General features: G+C 36.0%; 1 protein-coding gene across 14 annotated transcripts in view; it reads right to left on the bottom strand.

Annotated features, from left to right (window-relative positions):
* Positions 1 to 19,092, bottom strand: part of AP4E1 (adaptor related protein complex 4 subunit epsilon 1) — a 151,374-nt gene extending 132,282 nt beyond the window's left edge. For 11 of the 14 annotated variants that reach the window (XM_082387901.1, XM_082387907.1, XM_082387906.1 and 8 more), the window contains exons 1-7: positions 18,841 to 19,092; positions 17,000 to 17,071; positions 13,930 to 14,053; positions 9,871 to 9,944; positions 7,356 to 7,477; positions 5,008 to 5,167; positions 3,271 to 3,437 (exon numbers count right to left, since the gene is read on the bottom strand). In XM_082387901.1, coding sequence (XP_082244027.1) covers positions 3,271 to 3,437; positions 5,008 to 5,167; positions 7,356 to 7,477; positions 9,871 to 9,944; positions 13,930 to 14,053; positions 17,000 to 17,071; positions 18,841 to 18,990 — 869 coding nt within the window. In that variant the 5' untranslated portion in view covers positions 18,991 to 19,092. Of the gene's footprint in view, positions 1 to 3,270; positions 3,438 to 5,007; positions 5,168 to 5,692; positions 5,791 to 7,355; positions 7,478 to 9,870; positions 9,945 to 13,929; positions 14,054 to 16,999; positions 17,072 to 18,840 lie in introns of those variants that run through there. The other 3 variants (XM_082387902.1, XM_082387897.1, XM_082387898.1) reach the window with 3 other exon arrangements.
* Positions 19,093 to 23,458: the final 4,366 nt, after the last annotated feature.

Below are 23,458 nucleotides of genomic sequence, written 5' to 3'. Positions count from 1 at the left end.
TTTGTTCTTTTTCATGAGTTTAACTTCCTGCTTTATCAAAGCTGACTAGTCAATGAAGAGATAAGTCAATCAACTCCTTCCTCAATCTGAACCTACTTACAAATAAAGTTTTTGTTTGGTTGAACATGCTATCTTTTATAATTTTCTTCGTAATATAATATTTCTACCTGTTTAAAGTTACTACACTAATACTTCACATACCAGATTATTCCAGACAGTATATTATCTGTATTTCAAACACTTAGTTTTTAAAAAATATTCAAATACTAGTCTTTCTTTGAGCAGTACCAGGTTCATCAGAAAGAAAATTTTAACTTTCATTTATGTTAAATAATAAAGAAATTATATTTTGTGGAATTAACAGATTAATAACATTCCTGTGTCTTTATGGTCACCAATTACAGTTATTGTTACTGGGTTGAGGTAGATACTATACAAAAATGCAGTGTTTTACAGAGCCCTAGCACTCTGCCACCAAGCCTTTTCTCCAAGGAAAAGTCCTCTCCAAGAGGCCAATGTGAAAACTATGGCTTCTCAGCTGATATTTTTGTATGTTTTGTAAACTCAAAATACACTAATAGAAAAAAGCACCATCAACACAGAATACCCAGGGACTTCCCTGGCAGTCCAGTGGTTAAGACTCCACGCTTCCAATGCAGGGGGCGTGGGTTCAATCCCTGGTCGGGGAACTAAGATCCCACAGGTCGCGTGGCGTAGTCAAAAAAAAAAAAAAAAAAAAAAAAAAAAACCAACCCATAGAATACACAGTTGTTTCTTGCGGAGAAAATACACTATAAAACAAACAAAAAGATGAAAATAATCTGAGGCTATACAAATTACATATCATGTATGTTACAACTTTCTCAGAAAATGTCTTTTTTTTCCAAATATACAGCTGTAAAACTCAATATGAAGTGCATGTACTTCTACTGCATCTTAACTAAAGTATAAATATCCAGTGAGAATCCAGAACCATATCCTAAAATTCCTCATTTTATTATGTAAGCATTTCTTCTACAGACAACCATATAGTAGACATTACAAATCCTTCCCTCCCCAAATTTGGTAATACTACACTTAGATTATGGTATAGTTGCCCAATTTTAAAAGCCAATGTCCGGCATAAGAGTCATAATTAACCACATGAAATGTGGAAACATTTGCAGACATGATTGAGCTAACTGTTAATAACCTAAGAAGCAGAATGCTATAAAACACAAGAAAATATTCAAACTATAGATATAAAAGACCATAAATATAAGAGATTTTTCCAGTAAATTAATTCTTTCAATTAAATACATTAGAATCCTGTTATAAAGTAACTTAACATTTTTACTTTGCCACACTGAGCTAATCATAACTTAAGAAATCTACGTTAACATAAAATCTTATTAGAGTTGGGACAACAAAGAAGGGGACGAAGATTCTAATGTTCCATAACATTATAAGAGAGTTCTACTCTTTATTCATTTAATTAAGCCTAATTTATATTCAACTGAACTCTCTGAACTCTATTCAACATACTCATCTTTGCACATATTCTTCAAATTCATCCATGAAGGAAAGAAGGAAGATAATGAGTTAACGAATTTAGTAAATTCACTAAATGCCTCCAAAGTTACTTCCTGACAACATATGACGGCATTAAATCCTTTTGGACCAGTGAGGTCTGAATGCATTACTATGAAATTCATGGTTTTAAAACAGAATTCTAGTGAACTCCAACTAGAGCTCCACAATAGGACAAACATTTCTAATGGGTGTGTCTGCTTCATCAACTCCAGGTTTTCACCCTAGGTTTCAATCAAGGTTGAGATTCATAAACATAGAAAAAAGTAAAATAGCAACACCAAGAGTGATACAGCCCAGTTAGCGCTCATCAGGAGCTCACCAAAGACAGATGCTGACATGACACTGAGGAGACATTACTAGGAGCAATAATAGCCTAGAGGACAATCCCTTAGTAAAGTGAGACTAAAGAATTAGCATATAGGAGTTCTCTGGTGGTGCAATGGTTAAGAATCCACCTGCCAATGCAAGGGACACGGTTCGATCCCTGGTCTGGGAAGATCCCACATGCCGCAGAGCAACTAAGCCTGTGCGCCACAACTACTGAGCCCATGGGCCCTAGAGCCCGTGCTCCACAAGAGAAGCCACTGCAATGAGAAGCCCGTGCACCGCAACGAAGAGTAGCCCCTGCTCGTGGCAGCTAGAGAAAAGCCCACACACATCAACGAAGACCCAACGCAGCCAAAAATAAATAAAATTTTTTTAAAAAGTATTAGCATATAAATGTACCCTACTGTATAAAACAGAACCACATCTCTAAAGTCAGAACCTGATTAATAATATTTTCTCAAGACAGAAACACATCAGGGGCTCAAGCCATGGTCCCTGCTCTCAAGGGGACCAAATCTAGTTGCTCTTGAACAGTCCAGAAAAAAATTCTTAAATAAAAATAACAGGTGTGCACACATGCACACACAGAGAGAGAAGAATGATAAAGCAAATACAAATAATTGATGAACAGAGGTAGAGAGAGCTCCCTGTACTATTCTTGGAATTTTTCCGTAAGCTTGAAAAACTACAGCAAAATTAAAAGTTACAAAAATATATGTAACTGGAAAGGCACCCATAAAAAGTTTAATAAAATTACTGCCTAAAAGAGTAATTCAAACAAATGAATTGTTCCAATTAGAGCAACAGGGTAAGCAAACTATAGTCTGCATGCCTAATCTGTCCAGATGCCTGTTTTTGTATTGGCTACAGGCTAAGAATGGTTTTTACGTTTTTAAGTGGTTGAAAAAAAAATCAAAAGAATAATATTTCATGACACAAAAAGATTATATGAAATTCAAGTTTTAATGTCCTTAAAGAGTTTTTTTGGAACATAGCTGTGCTCATTCATTTACATATTATTTATGGCTGCTTTTGAGGTGTATACAACAGCAGAATTAAATGGTTGCAATAGACAACATATTGCCCACAAAGCCTAAAATATTTATCTGGCCCTTTATAAAAAAGTTTCCCAAGCCCCAGACTAGAATGGTTAAGAAAGTTTCACGGAACATATGGAGCTTCAAAGGTATCTTGCACTGTGAGTAGGATTGAGATAAGCAGAGAGCCAAGATTATCCCAGCAACCTGAATTTTTACACTTCTTATAGTGGCTTATTTATCACTATTAAGTCAATTAAGCATTGCGAGAAGCTGGTTTATCATGACACCTCTAGATGACTAAAGCCTATCAGATTTACCTAGAATAGTTTACCTTTGATCATCTTTTCCTAGAAGTCCTAGTATTCTCAACAGCTGAATTTGTAACCATGGTGCTGGTACACTGTGGTAATTGAAATCTACGGGGAGTTTTCCTCCAACCACTTGCTTCAAAATAGTTACAAAACTCCCAGTCAAGTCTTTATATGCAGATGAATTCTCCTACATCCAAAAAATAAAGTAAAACAAAACAAAAAACTTTCTGTTAATAATAATGTCTTTAAAATAAAATAGACCTGGTTGAAATGCCATAAAGAATCTAACTTAATACATGCTCACTTAAGAAGTTTCATGTTCATATTTAATGAAACAGTGCTCTAACTGTGTAATTTCTTCCACCATGAAACTCCTCTGGCTACCAGATCCAGAGCTGAATCATGCCCTAAAAAGCTTCCACCACTTCCTACTTCCTATACAGTTTAATCACATTTCCAAAGTTCTATAATTACATCTTAGAACCTTTAAAAGCTAGTTTCAGCAATTAAAGCAAAAATTGAAAAGAACTGGCATACTGAAAAAAGCAGTAATACCTCTACTTTTGACAAAAACCAAGGTCTGTTTCCAATCTCTGAATTTTGTTTTCAAAAGACTTCTCATGTGATTGAACTAAATATATTCCAGGTGGAAGAGCATAGCCAAAATTACTCAAACACTTAAAACCCCCAAAATCAGTAAGCCTGCTTATCAAAAATTAATTAACTCTATAGTATTTAAACATATTTGTGATTCTGAATGAGTGTGCCTTGATTATCTATCTGACTAATCTCTTGGACTGGAGAAATTTTTTTTTTCATCTTATTTTTTTTAACTGAAGTATAGTTAACATACAATACTATATTAGTTTCAGGTATACAACATAGTGATTCAGCATTTATGTATATTACGAATTGATCACCACTATAGGTCTAGTAACCATCTGCCTGAACTAGGGAAATTAAATACACATTCCTCAAAATGAATGTTAGACTCTTCATTGTAATTTTTACTATGTATCAAGGACAAATTTTTGGAAGGGAAATAATAGCTCTTTCAGAGTTTAATAAATATTAGAGGAAAAATAAGATTTAATATCAATTATCTGTTTATGCCACACTATTTTGGAGCACACAATGCATAAAAGTAAAGACAACCTTCAGCTTCTGTAATTTTAAATTGATTTCAACAGCATATCCCATTGCATTATGAGGTATGATGAAATCTCTCACAAATATATACTTTCAGACACAAAGGGTTTCAGGCAATACACTGGGGTTGAATTAGTATAAACCTGTATCATCATTTAGAAAAATTTTTTACCATACTGTTCAACCCCCCTTCCTCCTCCAACACAGTATCAACATATGGAGTCAACACTGTAGACTATGCCTTGCACGTTCCCCACCAGCTCTCCTCATTTCTATAAACCGTTATATGTATCCCATGAAGTTGTATAAAAGGGAGGCACTGCTTGAAAAACCACAAATCTGCAAATTTCAACCACCTTCCAGAGGTACCATTTTTCCATGCTTCTTTAGTAACAATGAAAAAACTTTAGGCATAAAAAAAGACTAAATCTATAATTTGTCTACAACTCATGTGATCAACAACATGCAAATATTACTATTAAAGTGTCAATAATACAAATTTAAATGTGACCTAAGCATTTTACTGAAAAATATGAGTTTTCTTTTAATTACATAACTATATTTTTCTAATGGTAGCTACTCAGTACCTGTTCAAAATGCCAACTTACCTTAATCATCTTAAGGTATATGTGCAAGGAAGCAGCCATGACCCCAACATCTCTGTCACAAAGTGCTTTCCGAAACTTAATATGGATATGCTGTACTTGATTAGGAGCGATGAGATAGAATTTATATAATGCTAGGACAGCTTTTCTTCGTATAATCTCCCTAAAGATAAAAAATAAAATCTAAATAAACCATCTGAATTATCATTTAGTTTGAAAAGATTATGGACCAGATGATTTTAAAATACCAGCTGTTACCTGAATCTAAAAAGAAAGAATTACACATTTATTATTAATTTTTTATTCTAATCTACCAAACTATAAAAAGTGGTTATCTCTAGGAGGTAAGACCTCAAGAGACTTTAACTGTCCATGTTATATATTTCTCTAGTTATAAAATTTTTTGGTAACAAGCATATATTACTTTTGAAACCAAAACAAACCAGGAAAGATAAATTCCTTAATTCCCTAATTCCATTTTTGAAAGCCATATCTCCAGAAATTGGGAAAAGAATCAACAGTAAGTTTAAATGAGTGAGAGGTAATTTCTGCTAGTAACATTAAACAGTCTCTCCATCAATATTAAAAGTCTCCTTAACATTCTAGCTTTTCATATTTCTTTTTTTATATCATGGGCAAACATACTCCAAATACTTTGCGGGGGCAGGGGAGTATAAGGGGGACTTACATTAAAAGATGTTACTCCTCTCCTTGCCCAGCTCATGTTTCAAAAACCTCATTACAATGAAGAGGAAAGTATACACAAGTCTTGCACTTCATTTGTAACAGATAATGTCTAGCACACAAGAAGCAAAAATAAAGAGTTGCTATCCTATGAACATAATGTAGTTTCGAAGGAATTATATTCCTTGTTTTTGTCTCTTATGCCTATTTCCACATAGCTCATATTTGCAGACTATGCTGGCAGTGCCCACAACAGCAGTACGGAAGTATTTACTTTCAGGGTTCCTTAATATGTATTTCTGTTACCTAAAATCATAGAATCTCAAAATTGAGATTATTCAATGCAATCCTCTGTGTTCCACTCAAGAATACTTTTTATAAGATTCCTAACAAATGGTCACTCAGCCTCTGCATTAACAAGCAACCTACTATCTTCCTAGGTAAACTATGTCATGATGGAAAATTCTTTTCACATAAAAAGAAAAGCAGATTAACAAAAGATTTGCCATTAGTATTAATACTACAGTAACTGTAGGGAAGCAATAAGGAAAAAATTGAAAGGGTAAATGGGAAGCAACAAGGAAAAAATTCAATTCTTAAAAAGATTTCATACAAAGGGTAAGTATGGCTACCACAAAACAGTGGTGGTATGGAAAAATTTCATAAAAATATGCTCTGCTATGATCAGATCAACCTCTAATTATCTAAGAAAGGCTAATATTTTATTTCCAGTAATTAATTTTCCATACCCATCATTTGTTCTAAACACAGATTTGATATAAACAAAACATTACAAGTCTGAAAAATCTCTGAAGTTATTCCATAATTCTTAGAAAAAGCTATCATTTTTAGCTGGAATATTCATGGTCCAAGATTTAAAGAACACAAACCATAAAACAACATTTTAAAATCTTAGAACACTAAAAATACTAACTTAAGCATATGAAATATTATATGACTAACAAAAGAAATCTTTATCAAAAATGTATATATAACTAAAATACTGCAATCACAAAGGAAAAATGGCAAGTGACTGTAAACTCTTCCCTAACTCTAAAGATTATGAAATTAAGGGGCTTGGTCAAAAACAAAATAATTCCAAGTGTGGTGAAAAAGTAATCAAGTTGAGAAGGAGAGAGTTAAGGAATCATACAAGATTAGCAAAATACTATAAGTTAAGGTTCATTTGGATATATTCTGCTATAAAACAGAATTTGAAAGCTGCAGTTTTGATATAAAGCATCCCCAATACATTGAAGGTCTGTATTCATAGCACTTGAACCATTTCCATATGTTTTCCATTATTTCACTTTATCCTCAAAACAACTCTGTGAGAACTAAGGAGCTTCAACCAACCCCATATAGCCAAGAGAAAAACAGGATCCCTGATGGTTAGCAGTAGAAGTGGGAAGAAAGCCAAGGATTCCTGATGCTAAGCCTCACTGACTCTCAGTTTAACTTTAGAAAGTTGCCTAACATTTTTCTAAACCCACATAAAAATAAAGGACAATAAAGGACAAATATCAGGGATTTTTGCATTATACCTGGCAGTCAAAGAATATCCTCTATCCTGGTAGCATTAAGTTAAAGTTAGAATAAACTTCTGAGTATAAATTTTCCTTTTGAAATACATAGTGTAGACACCTATCCAAAAAGAATTTACTTACTTAGAATGTTGAAGTTTATCTTCTATTAATGGAAGAACAGCTGGAATCATTTCTCGAGGGAAAATCTGGCTGACGATAGTAAGTGCCATACATACTTCTACTAGGTTAGTGCTCTGCAAGTCCTAACATTATTAAGCAAAGAAAACATTCAGTGCAAATTCTGAATCTAGGGACATTGAGTTCAACATTGCAATGGTCCTACACACTTAACAGTTTTCTACTAACTTTTTAAATTAATTTGTACATTTAGGCTTACCTCATATTTTATAGGAATATCCCTGTTTCATTTGCCTTAATAGAGTCAATAGATAAAGGTAGCCAAAAGGCAACTGATCTAAAGGAAACTGTATTTCTGTTTACAATGACCAAAGTAGTCTTCTTTATTACAGCCTTTAAAACTTTTCTAAACTAGTAACAGAATAATTTTATGAATTCTTCTTGTTAATCAACAATATCAGTGGAAGTTTAAAAGAAAGCAATTCTTGAATATGTATGATAAAATGCATGCATTCATATATACTTACATAAGCACAAAGTTTACAAACCGTTCTAATAGAACCCAAAACTACATTTTTGAAAGTTTGCAAAAGTTTAAGCTACTAGTAAACTTAAGAGAGTATATAACTTAACAATTCAGAAAATATTGATACTACACACCCACCCACACACTCTCTCTCATATATCAAAAGACTGAAACAAGATAAACATGAAAAAGCTCAACAATGCAATTATACTTCATTACCAATTTTGTTTAAACGTTTAACAGGAAACAATACTGTGTATGGATTAAATTGTGTTTTTACTATCTGTACATTTCAGTTACCCAATTAAACTCTGTTCTTCTTTAAACTGACTTTCAGAATCTAAAAGACTTCAATTATTCAGTTTATATCACATCCCTTTAAAACAGATCCTAGAGAAAAAGACAACAGCATGGAAGATGCATCTGACTAAGAGTCTGGAGATCTGAGTTATAATTCCAACTCTGCTTTTTTTTTCATGTATTCTTTTACTGAAGTATATTAATAATATTGTATTAGTTTCAGGTGTACAGCACAGTGATTTAGTATTTTTGCAGATTATACTCCACTATAGGTTATTACAAGATAAATGTGTATAATTCCCTATGCTGCCCTTGTTGTTTATCTATTTTAAATATAGTAGTTTGTTATCTATTAATCCCATACTCCTAATTTGTCCCTCCCTCTCTCCCCTTTGGTAACCACAAGTTTCTTTTCTATGTCTGTGAGTTTGTTTCTGTTTTGCATATACATTCATTTGTATTATTTTTTAGATTCTATATATAAGTGATATCATACAGTACTTGTCCTCTGTCTGATTTATTTACTAATATTTAATTTCAATAGTATTCTCTAGGTCCATCCACATTGCTGCAAATGGCAGTATTTCATACTGTTTTGTGGCTGAATAATATTCCATTGCGTATATATACCACGTTTTCTTAATCCAATTGTCTACTGATGGGCACTTGGATTGCTTCCACATCTCGGCTACTGTAAATAGTGCTGTTATGAACACTGGGGTTATGTATCTTTTTTAATTAGTGTCTTCATTTTTTCCAGATATATACCCAGGAGTGAAATTGCTGGATCATATGGTAGTTCTATTTTTAGTTTTTTAAAGAACCTCCATACTGTTTTCCACAGTAGCTGACCAATTTACATTCCCACCAACCGTGTACAAGGGTTCCCTTTTCTCCACATCCTCACTAACATTTGCTGTTCACAGACTTTTTCGTGATAGCCATTCTCAATGAGGTGATACCTCATTGTGGTTTTGATTTGCATTTCTCTAATTAGTGATGTTGAGCATCTTTTCATTTCCTGTTAGCTATGGACATGTCTTCTTTGGAAAAATGTCTATTCAGGTCTTCTGCCCATTTTTTCATAGGGTTGTTTGTTTTTTTTGATACTGAGTTGCATGAGCTGTTTGTATATTTTGAATATTAACCCCTTGTTGGTCCCATGATTTGCAAATATTTTCTCCCATTTCATAGGTTGTCTTTTCATTTTGTCAATTATTTCCTTTGCTGTGCAAAAGCTTTTAAGCTTAATTAGGTCTCATTTGTTTATTTTTGCTTTTATTTCTTCTGCCTTAGGAGACTGATCCAAGAAAATATTGCTACAATTTATGTCAAAGAGTGTTCCATCTATGTTCTCTTCTAGGAGTTTTATGGTTTCAGGTCTTACATGTAGGTCTTTAGACCATTTTGAGTTTATTTTCGTTAACTCTGCTTTTTTAAATGAAACAATAATAACAGCAGCAGTAGCAACTATTATTCTCTACAGTGTTTCATTTAACCCTAACAACTTGGTTAAGTTCTATTATTATCCTCATTTTACAGATGCAGAAACTGATATAAAAGATCTTTCTAAGCCCATTCTATAAGCCCACCTTCTTTGAAAAATACCTAATTTAATACGATTGATGAGAAATGTCAGATGCCTGAAGGAATAATTTAAGACTTCATATTAACCAGCATACAATACAATACCTTTACAACTGTATTCACAAGGAGAAGCAACAGTTCATGACTTTCATGTAGAAATAAAGAAACAGCCAAATAACCTATAAAATTTGAGAGGAAAAGTCTCATAATTACCTGCCAAAAATTAACATTTCCCAAGAAGTTAAACAAAGCAATAATATATTCCAAAATTTAAGTGTCAAAGATACCAGTTACACGTAAATATAAAAACAAATAGTAAAATAACAAGGTTCAAAAAATTCAGTAAGGAAGATTTCAGATGTTCTTCACCCTGAAGTCTTTCACAATTAGGTATTTCACAGGATATAACTGAAATGGAAAAGAGGCTATGTGCACCAACTTAAAGTCCTGTAAATGACATTAGGAATATATGCCTTCTATCTTCTGTGCAAATCTCTACACAATCAATCAAAACATTTTCCGTCTTGTAGCCAAATATAATTATTCAAAAACTAATAGCTACTAGAGTTAGTAGTGAGTTACTAGCTATTTGTATTACTGAATGAGCTACCTAATACCAATCCATATGATGTAAATCATCTATTAGCCATAAACAATACCTTATTTTCTCAATGTGAGGATAAACTATTGAATGAATAGAAGTTGTTGCGGAAAGAAACAATGTCTACCACATTAAATGTACTCATTTACTCAAGTACTTTTATTTTAATAATATCAAAACATTTAAAAATACAACTTAAAATTGAGGAAGTACGTTAATACTCTGACAAATACCATGTGCATGGAATCTAGATACTCCATGTCATTTTCCTGTCACCCTTAATATTGATAACATTTGTTAGACAGTTACTGTGGGTTAAGTACATTACAAACCTCACCTCATTTAATCCTCACAACAACTCTATGAGGTAGATATTCTTATTATCCCCAATATAATAATGAGGCCCCAAAAGGATAACTGCCCAAGGTCTACAGCTACTACATGGTGGAGCCAAGACTACAACGGAGCCAGTAGGAGTTAATTCACGTTTTTAACCCCTATGCTATTCTGTCTCTCACACAGTCTACTTTGAGACCTTATTCCCTGACTCCCATTCCCATTGTTTTTCATTCTTCTCAATTCTTCCAGCCTTTTTATTAGCAATTCTAGTGTTCGCTACCCCTATTACTATCCAGCATCCATACTGTGTCTGTTGGGGAAGATGGGAAAACTGTTAAAAAAATTTCCTGTTCTCATAACCAAGGAGTAGCAGCATGACCCACTGCAACATCTTCACTGAAGGTCAGAGGAGCAGAGCTATCACTCCCACAATCAGGAGAGAGAAAAAAGAACAAACCAGGACCAGGAAAGAGAAAAACCCTAGACAGCATTTAAAGCAGAAATCAGGTCTTATCAGATTACACCTGTTCAGCTAAGATATCACCCCCTCTCAAGTCACCAATATCAAGACACAAGAAGATCAACAAACTAATCCAAAGACCACCTCAAAACCTTATGAAATCTTAATTCTATCTGTTAAAAAGAATATCCTGTTTTGACAATCAGGGAAAACAAGGAAACTGTTTTGATAATCAGGAAACAGGGAAAAAGATATTCTGTGATTCAAAAAATTTAAAAGGTTTCAGGAAAACAAAGAAAAACAACAATGATTAGAGAATACATTTGATATGACTAAGAGTGAGGTACAGGATAGGAATACAGGCTTTGACTCATAGAAACTTGGGTTTATATTCTAGCTTCACCATTTAGTAGCTCTATGACCTTGGAAAATTGACTTGACCTTTCTGAGCTTCAGTTTTCTCCTCTGTCAAACGAAATATCATCTCACAAGATAAAGCACCTAACATAATTCCTGACTTAGTGGGTACTGAGATTTATTTACTCAACAGTATTCATGTGAAAAATAAGAATGCATTATCCATCAGAGAAAGCACTAAGCCTTAGAAATCTCAGGAGAGTAGATGAGGCAATGGTACTGGAGTAAAGGCATAAAAAATTTAAATGCTATCTTAAAAAAAACTTCCACTCATTAGCACACATAAAGAATATCTGATACCCACAGACACGTCTTTCTAGGTGTCAATAAAATACTTTCCTAAGATCATGAATCTCAATAAAAATGACAGTGAGGTTTCCTTAGTCACTGTAACTATGAAATAACCCACATACAAGGTCCTTCACTGAACATTATTTATTAGAGCAAAAAATAAAAACAACCCATATATCCACCAATAGGGACCTCGTTGAAAATACTACGGTACATCCATCCGCCCACTGAAAACTATGCAATTGTATAAAAGTATAAAGATGTCAAAACAAGATGTGGAATAATCTCTGTAGCATGCTATCTTCTGTGTAAGAGAGAGTATTTGAGTGTGTACCCATGAATTTGCTTGTTTTTTCAAAATGAAACAATGGAAAGATTAATCAGAAGCTAAAGAAAATAGTTACCCATGGGGTAAGGGGCAAAGCTGGTAGAGGGGTTAGAGATAAACATGAAATTTCTCTGACTATACCTTTTTATCAGGTCTTAACTTTTGGACCATGTACACATGTAATTTTTACATATTTTAAAAATAGGGCTTCCCTGGTGGCACAGTGGTTGGGAGTCTGCCTGCTAATGCAGGGGACACGGGTTCCGGCCCTGGTCTGGGAAGATCCCACATGCCGCAGAGCAACTGGGCCCGTGAGCCACAACTGCTGAGCCTGCGTGTCTGGAGCCTGTGCTCCGCAACGGGAGAGGCCGCGATAGTGAGAGGCCCACGCACCGTGATGAAGAGTGGCACCCGCTTGCCACAACTAGAGAAAGCCCTCGCACAGAAACGAAGACCCAACACAGCCATAAATAAATAAATAAATAAATAAAAATTGAAAAAAAAAAAAATTTAGGGAATTCCCTGGCAATCCAGTGGTTAGGACTCAGTGCTTCCACTGCCACGGCCTGGGTTCAACCCCTGGTCGGGGAACTAAGATCCCGCAAGCTGCGTGGCATGGCCAAAAAAACCAATAAAATAATAAAAATAAATAAAAATAAAAATAAAATTTAATTGAAAATGGAAAAATTACATGAAAGTCTAAAAAGCAAAATATAGCAACAGATGTACAAAGTATAGACTATCTATTGTTTTCAAAATTTCCTGCTGTTAGGGATCTCAGAATTAGTTTGGAAAAGACATGAAAAGACAAACACCGTAAGACAACAGGTGGTAGGAGCCACCTGAGAGATCACAGAAGAGTTAAAACTTGGTTTGGAATACAGAAAGGGAGAGACAAGATGCCAGAGGACACTCTACTTGGAGGGAAGAATGTAACAAATCTAGAAGACAAAAGAGTATTTTCGGTGGAGTGAGATTCAACAAGTGGAACAGTGTGTTCATATAGTCTCAGAGTCTTTACCAAGATATCTCCCACGCCGTACCCATCATCTGACAGCACAGGTCAATATAACTTGAGAAGAATGTTGGTCCCTGACAACATGACACTATCAACTTCTTTGAATAAAGAACATGTTCTACTCCTATATTATTCTAAAGTGCTTCCTTCTTAAGTTTCTGATATAAAGCTGTACGTATATGAATACAAGATTTAAGTCCTTGTTTTCCTAATAGACTTAAAGGTTGATTACAGAAATAAAATTTTTTAAAAGATACCTCAAATCCTCATAGTTAACAATTGTGAAACTAGGAGCAGGATACCAAAAATTATTCAAGTCAATTTCAGTTTTATCCATAAAAAAATCATCCCTTATCATTAAACTGATGAGGTTAGACAGACTTTTTGAGATCAGCTTTACTGAGGCATAATTTACATATAAGAAAATTCACCCTTTTAAGTACATAGTTCAATGAGTTTTGACAAAGTCATCTAACCACCATCACAAGAACAGGCAATTTTTCATCCTTTCTATAACTCCAAAACACTATGAATCAGGAAAACTGATTCCATTTTTAGGCTGTGAGTTTTTGAAGCATTATCTTTTAAAGCTTTGGAAATCACAAGGCAGTGTTCTAAAACCATACTACACACCTGCCATCATTCACTTTATATAATAGCCAGAACTTTAAGGACAACATTAAGTGCAAGAGTCTTAAACACATACATACCTACTCTTTTTTCTAAAAGGTTTCCTTGTTGTGCCAACTTGATTGCATGTATGTAACCAAAGGAAGCATCATATCCAAGCATTTCACAATATATAAGTCTCACCATACATTCCTTCATCATTTTCTGAAAAGCAAAATATCCAGTAACAGTATAAATAAATAGAATGCTTTGACTTTTTTTTTTTAGTATGCTGTAATCATTTAATAGGAGAAGTCTTTAATCCTGGCACTGAAGAAATAACATATATAAATTAATCACCCAAAGTCAGACTTTATAAATAAAGAGTTTCTCCCAAATTTAACTATCAACAGTACACATTTTAGTAAAATTATCTCAGTATTTTGTTACTGGCAACAATACAAAATAAATCAAATGTAGCTATTTCTAATTCTAGGTGTCCCTCGCGTAAAATTTGGTTATAATGTGAGACACGTGGTCCTCAGACAAAATTTCACTCGTGGTACTCTAACGTGGCTTCTAGAATGTAGCACATCATTTTAATATACTTTGTCAAATGAACGCATCCATAGAGCTCCCACAAGTTGGTAATAATTTCTGTAATGAAAATATTTTTCACATTTAAAGACCAAATTGCACCTGGAGTTTCTTCAGAATTACTGTGCTATATTATAATAGGCGACAGTTTGTTTTATAAGCATTACTTTTTCAACAATTCTCACAACTATTATGATTTCATTAATGGTATAATCATTCCAATATTTAACCTAACTGGATCTTTCAATATTTATAACAGGAGCTAATAACTTATTTTAAGAGATTCTATAAATCTGTTTTATTAGTATGAGAATATCTGTATCAATATTTATAGCAAATTTTAATCAAAAATTTAAAATATAAATGTGTTTCAAAATAAGAAAAGCTCAGACTATTTTAATATCTAAAAATTAATTAGGGTTAATATATTACAGGATTACTGAATCACAAAATGCTTAAAAAACAGTAAAATAAAATGTTTTAAAGTAAGAATAACATTTATATTTCATATATATTATATACAGAGAGTAGATTTTATATATATATATATATATATATGCATGTAAATACGAAGAGTTTAAAAATAAACCACAGGAAAATCTTAAGGGAATAATGTTTAATGATTTAATTTAGGTCACTTGTGTTTAATAAAAGTTAATCCATCAGCACATTAATTAAAACTACTAAACACTGAGAAAACAAGCTTAAAGTATACTGGAAGCCTCTTCAAAGGCTTCTACATCAATGAGTGAAAGTATTCATTTAAGCCATTAAGTATCAACCATGATTTTGTAACATTTTATCTCATAGCTTTTCAAAAGTCATTATGGAGTTTGTTTAAGTAAAATTCTATTGCATACATTATTATTCTCTTACTTTTGGAGAAGAAAATGCTTTTCCCAATGCAGGAATTCACTCTAGAAAATTTCTTTAACAAATTATAATCCAACTTCTACATGACCACCTCAGGGACAGACTATTCTGTAAAGTATGCCCAGAGTTGGATGGCCATAAATATTATAAAATCTTCCTTCAAACTCTGGCTCCCTAACTTCTACCTACTTATCTAAATTCTGTCAACACCAGGTTTATGTCTGGTAACATGAAAACTGTATTTACTGATGCCAATTATAGGAAATGGAAATCAAACTAAATGAAAAGAGAGAAGCTATTTCTCTGCAACATTTCTATCAAGTATCATGACACACAGTGATTTTATACATACACATAAAAACATATACATATCTATGCATACACATACATATACACATACACACACAGATCACATTAACTATGTTTTGAGTTTCATTTGTCCACATATTATTATGACCATAAAAGGAAATATATACATTCTCTCAGACTTTACAAGTGTTATTCACATACATAATCATGTATTCATGCAAAATGATCACCGCAATATTTTTATTAGAAGAGTATTCCACAGCAACTTACACAAAGAAGGCACTCACAAAATATTTGCTGAATAAACGTTGCTTGGAAAAATCTCATTATCTGAAACCACATAAAAATTAAAAGAAAAAAAAAGTAGGCCTTAATCTAACTATGTAGGGACAGTCCCACAGTCCCACAGTGGTCTGCATATGGTGGTCACAGCTTAAATAGTTGCTGGATGAATGCTGTTTGAAAATCAAATTATATGGAACCAAGTTTTTTAAAAACTAGATCCTGATTTAGCTATTGTGCAATATACTCAGTTTTACAGCAAGAAAATCACTTTTCTACCTTGTCAGCCAACCTATATTCCAAGATATAACAGTAAAATGAGAGATTTACAATATATCAATTCAGGTCTGAAAACACTATTTTATTTTTTACTTTTTTTAAAATTTTTTTGGCTGCGTTGGGTCTTCGTTGCTGTGCACGGGCTTTCTCTAGTTGCAGCGAGCAGGGGCTGCTCTTCGATGTGGTGCACAGGCTTCTCTTGTTGCGGAGCACAGGCTCTAGGTGCGCAGGCTTCAGTAGCTGCAGCACCCGGGCTCAGTAGTTGCAGCACGTGGACCCTAGAGCACGTGGGCTCAGTAGTTGCGGTGCATGCGGGCTTCAGTAGCTGTGGCGCATGGGCTCAATAGTTGTGGCTCACAGGCTCTAGAGCGTAGGCTCAGTAGTTGTGGCACACGGGCTTAGCTGCTCCGTGGCATGTGGGAGCCTCCCAGACCAGGGATGGAAGCCATGTCCCCTGCATTGACAGGCGGACTCCCAACCACTGAGCCACCTGTGAAGTCCCCTGAAAATACTATTTTAAATGATGTGTCCTAACCTTCTCCCAGTGCACAACATTAAAACAATAAGATCAGCCTTGGGGTCTCAGGAGTCCTACATTTATGTAACTATCATCATGTTGGCATTGAACTGACATCAGTCAAGCAAGTCTTGCTCTGGTGCAGCCAGTCAGCAATAAAAGGCTAAAGTTAATGTCTGACTTGTTACCATCCATAACTGATTTTGACTGTGATAAATTAGATTTTAGCAACTGATCAATTAATGCCACTATTGAGTCCACAGTGGACCAGATTTCAAATTCAAAACGTGCTGGCACTGACTATGCAAACTTACCAGAGTTGTATTAGGAGCAGAAACAGTTGCTTTCAGATTATTCAGTTCCTGCTGGATTAATTTCTCTTCCTCCTGAAAAAATGAAAATATTTGAATGCATGAATAACCAACTTTTTAAACTCTAACAGTATTTTTAAAGGGAAAAATATAACTTATAATATTTTCAATAAAAAAGAAACATTATTTTAAAGGAGAGTTACAAAAATTATGCACTTAAGATTTGCCTACAGGCATTTCTCCAACCCTCAGAATCATTCCTGGAAAGAATAAATATTTTCATGCTAACTCACCATTCCTCTTTTTTTCACTCAGTTACTGTCCCCTTAAGGACGGGTTAGCAGAAAATGGTTTTTAAAAAAAATTAACAGTGGAGAGAAAGTAGAAAAGCAATTCTTTATGTAGTGGCCCAGAATAAGGTTCTCACACCTTCTCCTTCTTCATGGAATACAGAAACAGGGTAAGAAGGCAGAAACAGAAACTGTTCTTCTTCCCTTAAACTATATTCTTCTTCCCTATCCTTTTTTCCTTATTCCTTGCATCCTTTCCCTCACTCCCCATCTCTCTCTCACACACACAGAATAAATACACTGATATGGTTACTTTTACTGTCTGCATTGTATTTCACCTCCTTAAGCACTTGAAAATTGGCCCCAATTTTGACGAATATCGTGCTATCTTTAAATTACACATTGAATTAGCAGATGCCCATTAGGTGACTAACCAAGAACTAACAATGCTAGTGAAGTACTGCTACATTTAGATACCTTATGTACGGTTTCAAACTGCAGTTTAAAAACCAAAAGTATTTTATTTCATTCAGCCACCTCATAAAAACGAGCAAAGGACAAAATTTTAAGACAAGCAATATCAAGTCTACAAATAATTGTTTTTTGTGATTTTTGAATGTGAAGCTGATCCTCCCCAGTACAACATCATCTTATTTCAGTTTAAAAAAGAACGTTTTTAAACGCTCAGAGCACTTTGAAGAAAAACTTTCTTTGTCTTTTCTTCTCTCCTGACACATATTTCATTGTATACTGCTTACAGCTGTCTTAAGCCCAAGATGAAGGAACAATTCCTTGGGAAAAGGAAATGTGTTTTACACTGTTTCTTTAGGGTCTAACACATAGTCTCTTCCACAAATATCTTTTGAACAGATTTTGACCTACCATATGATCTTTTTTTAAGATACTAAATCCCTGAAGCTTTGAAAAGTCTGTGGGAACTTAAAAACTTCCATTATAAATGCTCGTTTTCAAAGCCCATCTGAGGCAGAGACTTACTCAGCAAATACTGCATTTAGGGAGAATTATGCTTTTTCTTTGCCCAACCCGTAGGTCTAACCTAAGAATCTCAAGCTCCCCAAACATACTGAACAACAGGTTCAAATGGCAGGGTCTGTTCTAGTGTATGACATCTAGCAGTTGAAAGAACTGGGAGACAGAAAGAACCCGAGTGCGAAAGAAACTTTTTAGGAGAATAATGCTGACACTTCCATGGCACCTGGTAGTTTCACACGCTCGATGTCTCATCTAACTCTAGAAACAACCTATGAAATATGTACTGGTACTCTGTTACGTCAACGTTCAAGAAACACACAGAGGCTCAAAGATTAAAGATATCTGCCCCAGATAATAATGAGTCAGTGTCAGGGCCAACCGTGGAAACCCGGCCTCCCAGCTGTCAGTCCGGGCAGCAAAGTGACGCTTCCGGACAGACGCCAGGACCGACAGACACACACGCCTCACGGCCAGCCCCGGAGGCTCGCCGCCGGACCGGAGCCTCCCAGCGAGGGGGCCTCCCCGAGGCGCCCCTGACCTCCCGGCCCAGAGAACACCTACGTGCTTGGAGGTGAGCGCGGTGATGCCGCGGACCAGGCCTCCCAGTCGGGAGGAGAAGGACGCCTTGGCGGCTGCGGGCCCGCTAGCCGACTGGTTCTGCAAGAAGAGTCCCGGCAGCGCCGTCAGCGTCTTCTCCACAATGTCGCTCATCGCCGCCGCCGCCACCCGCCCTCCGGTCTCCGCCCGGCCTCATGCCCAGGACCTGCCCCGCCGCCTCCCCGGCCTCCGTAGGCACTTCCTGTTTGTTTGAAAAAGAAATCTTTATTCGCGTCCCGCGCGGACAAGCACAGTGTCGTTCTAGAGAGACGCCGCCGGAGGGCGCGAGAGTCCGCGAGCGAAAGACCGCGCGCGCCAAGCCTGCGCGGAAGTGGTCCTCCTGTGGTGGAGCAGAAGGGTTGGACGCTCCCGGTTTCGATGGCAACCCCTGCGTCCCGAGCTTCTCTGGGTCCTCCTGAGGTAGCCGCTGCCGTCCGTCCCTCTTACACTTCGGCCGCAAAAGTCTCCCTTTCCCTTTGGCCGCCTCCGCGCTGCCCGAGACCGCACGGGGAGGTGGCCATTCCTGGCCCTCTCTCAGCAGCCTCTCACTGACTGGGGGACCACCGGCAATCCGCCCACCTCCCTCGGCCGCACTCGGAGGAGCGGAATCGATGCTGGGCCCCGGCGCCACGCGCGGCCCTGGCCCTGGCGGTGCCGGGGACCCTGGTGGTGTTGAATGACGGCGCGGCTGCCCTGTGGACCCATCCTACCGGGTTCAGCGCCCGCCGCGTACGGGGGACTCTTGGCCACTGTCCCTTCCCCTCCGCCCCCCTTCTGGGGTTTGGGGAGGCAGCCAGGAAGGGGAAGTGGTCGGTTGGCCACCCCCGTGCCCCCCAGACCCCCTGCTCCTGCCCAGCAGGTCGCAGTCCTATCCGCTCACAACGCTCTGTTCTTTTCCATTCTAGAACTGATGGCAGTTGCCACTACATAAATATGTATCTCCCTGTCTTTTTCATTGCTGTCACCTCAGCTTCCATCTAGAACAGAATCTAGTGCAGTGCTTTTGAGAATGTGGTCTGGTGAGTTCTGAAGGAGACCCTAACAAAGGATACAGGAAGTCAAAATTATATTCATAATATTACTTAAATGTTATTTGTTGTTTTCACTCTCATCCTCTCCAGAGCGTATAGAGAAGTTTTCAAGAGGATAGAGGACTTAGAACCTCTCAACTGACTGATGAAGTGTGTGCTTGAGTACTATTGTATTTTATAGATTCGTCTAATGTTTAGGGTATAAGTGCGTTTTCAGAGATTAACTCAGTTTGTCCTCAGTACTTCTGGTGTGTTCTTACAAGCTATCTTCATGATGAAATAAAAATTCATATTTTAAGGCAAGACGAGAAATTTAGACATAAAATTTTTCTCCGCCCACTTGGGCCTCCTCTCTCCCCTCTAGTGTTCATTGTGCATCTGCATCACGCATTAACCAGACTTCCCCAATGGCAGAAGTATCTGCTCAGCTGTAAAGACCAATTTTTCTTCTTCTGGCACCAGCCATGTAACTCTTTGAAGATAACATTCATTTCTCAATCCTGTAAGGGGTCACGATGCTCCACCACTCACCTTGTATGTGCAGACAACTTTGGTGAACTTTATGTACAATGCCAGTATATCATTTCCCTTAAAGATAGCGGGTGGTGCACAACAGGCTGGTCAGGTGACCTGGGGAGATGCTGGGCCACACCTAGTGGAAGTTCTTTGCCTAAATATTTACTTAGAACGTTACTTGTATTCCACATATTTTATAAGATTATTGTTTTTTTGCATCACCAAATGTGTGGCTGAGCCTCAGATAAAATTAATGATGATTAGGTGATTTGAAACTATTGGTCAAATATATAGTCCTATAAGATCAATGATCTTAATAGTGTAACTCCAAATATGGGAAGAAGCAACAAGAGGGAACCGTTTCCTGGACCGTAACAGACTAGTAAGACAGGCAGTCCAGAGGCTTTTGATTACTGTTAACAGGGCCTAGTCCAGTAATAGCACAGTGAGGGGCATATCAATGAAATCCTTGCCTGGCCTGGGAATGAGCATTCCTAGCACCATGGGCCAAATTGGTCATGAAATGACTCCCAAACCTTAGTCAAAAGTAAGACCAAAAGGGAAGGGATTGTAAAATAAAGAATGTTACCTATCATCCAGTTATACAAAAATCAAGTCATTAGCCACTGCAGTTGCTGACCTACAATATACTCTGAAAAGAATTCAGCATGAGGCACTTTGTGCTCTGGAAAACTGACAGAACTGGCCCTCAGATAGTTAGATATTTTTAGGAGAAAATTTTATGAACCCAGCATCTTCTTATACTTAGAAAAGCACTAAAACCCTTAACTAATATATCTGTTCCTCGCAAATAGCACTAACCTTCTACCAAGGTGAATGAATGCTTGATTGCACATACCCCTATGCCAAAGTCACATATACTACTGGCCTCCCCCTCTACCTCTTCAGAACAGTTCTCAGACCTCTCTGAGAGACTGTCTCCCAGGTTGTAATCCTCAGTTGGCTCGAATAAAAATTTCCATTTCTCCCTAAGAAAGAATTTTGTCGACATTCATTTATACCCTATCTCTCCGCATTTAATCATCCAATAAATGGTATTTTGAAATCCCTAAATTCTCCTTGTGCCTATGTAGAAACACAAGAAAAAAGTTCATTTTGTTTACTTGTTTTGCAAGAATATTTTTAATTTATTGAAAACTTTTCTAAATATTTAAATTTTATCTAAAACTGTTATTTTTTAGAATTTAATCTTTTATTCTAAAATAAAATTTTGTTTATAATTTTTTTTTAATTTTAGATTCTTTCATTGACTCACAAGAGGGAGATTAGAAGACCTGCTTTCTCAATCTCCCACATCTAAAGATGCTGAAAAAGATGATATTGACATCAATATCAGAGGATTCTGACTCAGGTAAAGGGAATAATCTGGGTGAAACTGTAAATAAGAAAGGAAAATGTGACAAAAGCTTATTTCTTTTCCTTGACGTTAGAGAAGTTAATGATTTACCTTATTTTGTCTTATTCAACAGAATATTTTCAAGCACTATTATGGTGCCAGGTAGGTTGAGGCATCATTTTGAGACCAATCATTCAGAGTTTAAAGAAAAGGGAATTGAATATTTTAAAAATGATAACCTCTTTAAAAGCCAAAGCTTTTTTTGTTACCACTTTTCAAAGTAGAAATGAAAAACCAACTGAAGCATTTTACAGGTTAAATTATTGTATTGCACTGGCTGGAGAAGGGCATACGATAGCTGAGAGACTAATAAAGCCAGTACGTTACTGAGTGAATGTCTGCTAGACGAAAAATCAGTCAAAGAAATCATGGCAGTGCTGTTTTCCAAAGATGCGGTAACTCACCAAATTAGAAATTCCGTTGCAAACATAAAGACTGAGTGCATATCCTATCTGCAGAATTATACTGTCTTTAAGATGGACAAAAATTATATAATTATAGATGTAGCTAGTCTTGTTGCTTTGCTTGTATCTGTCGGGTGGCAGCACCAACTAATACTTGAAGATCTATATAAATGCCTGGCAATAAACTAAAGTGATGCTGAAATAAAACATTGTACAATTTTTTTTATCTCATAGTTTATTCTGGAACAACTGTGCTGATATTTGCACTAATTGTATAAAAGCAATACTGGGCAAAACTGCTGGCACCTTGGCACAAATCAAGGCAGAGGCTCCCAACTGTACTCTTCACCACTGACACATTTAAAAAAAAAAAAAAAGCCAGTTTCTCAAAAGAATATCTTTAATGAAGCAGTAAGAATTTTTAATTTTATTAAATATCAACCCTTGAGTACATTTCTTTTAAATACTGTGTGTGACAAAATGGGGAGGACACATAAAGCAGTTCTGACACGTAACCAAGGTTTCTCAAGGAAAAGCACTGGTGCAGTTTGACTTGAAAGCTGAACCAGCCACTTTTCTTCATGGAATACAATTTTAATTGAAATAATGATTAACAAACAATGGCTTTCTTGAAAATGAGCAGTGAGTCTGTCGCCTCAAGAAAAATAACTGACAGTATTCATTACCACTAATAAAATTCAAACTTTCAAGAGTAAATTGGAATTTTGAAAAATGTGTATCTGCTACCAGGAGTCTGATCATCTCTAATATGTAAGAACTGTTCTGACAAGATCAGTGGTGATATTAATGAATGTTATTTTTTGATAGTGTATAATTAAAAGTGTCAGTATTCAGAAGATCTGTATAACTCAATGAAACAATATTTTCCAAATGATCAATGCATGATGTTATAAAATTATGCATGGACTGAAGATCTATTTAAAATGAATACAGACCAATGATTTTAATGTAACCCTATACAAAAAGTTCACTGATATATTTTAAAATTGCAACAAACCTTTAAGAAACTACTGCTTGTTGAGTTTTGGTATGGTATCAAAGAAGAATATCCACAATTATTTGAAAAGGCTATTAAAATACTCTTTTTTCCTGAACTACATATCTGTGTGAGACCAGGTTTTCTTCATAAACTTCAAACAACATACCAACCTGTGGTAGGCTGACACTGTCTCCCAAGGATATGGTCATATCCT

Source organism: Balaenoptera borealis (genome assembly GCF_965194805.1).
Source record: "Balaenoptera borealis genome assembly, chromosome: 3".
NCBI lineage: Eukaryota > Metazoa > Chordata > Mammalia > Artiodactyla > Balaenopteridae > Balaenoptera > Balaenoptera borealis.
The sequence above is the reverse complement of the archived record's forward strand: the minus strand, read 5'-3'. Positions and strand labels throughout refer to the sequence as shown.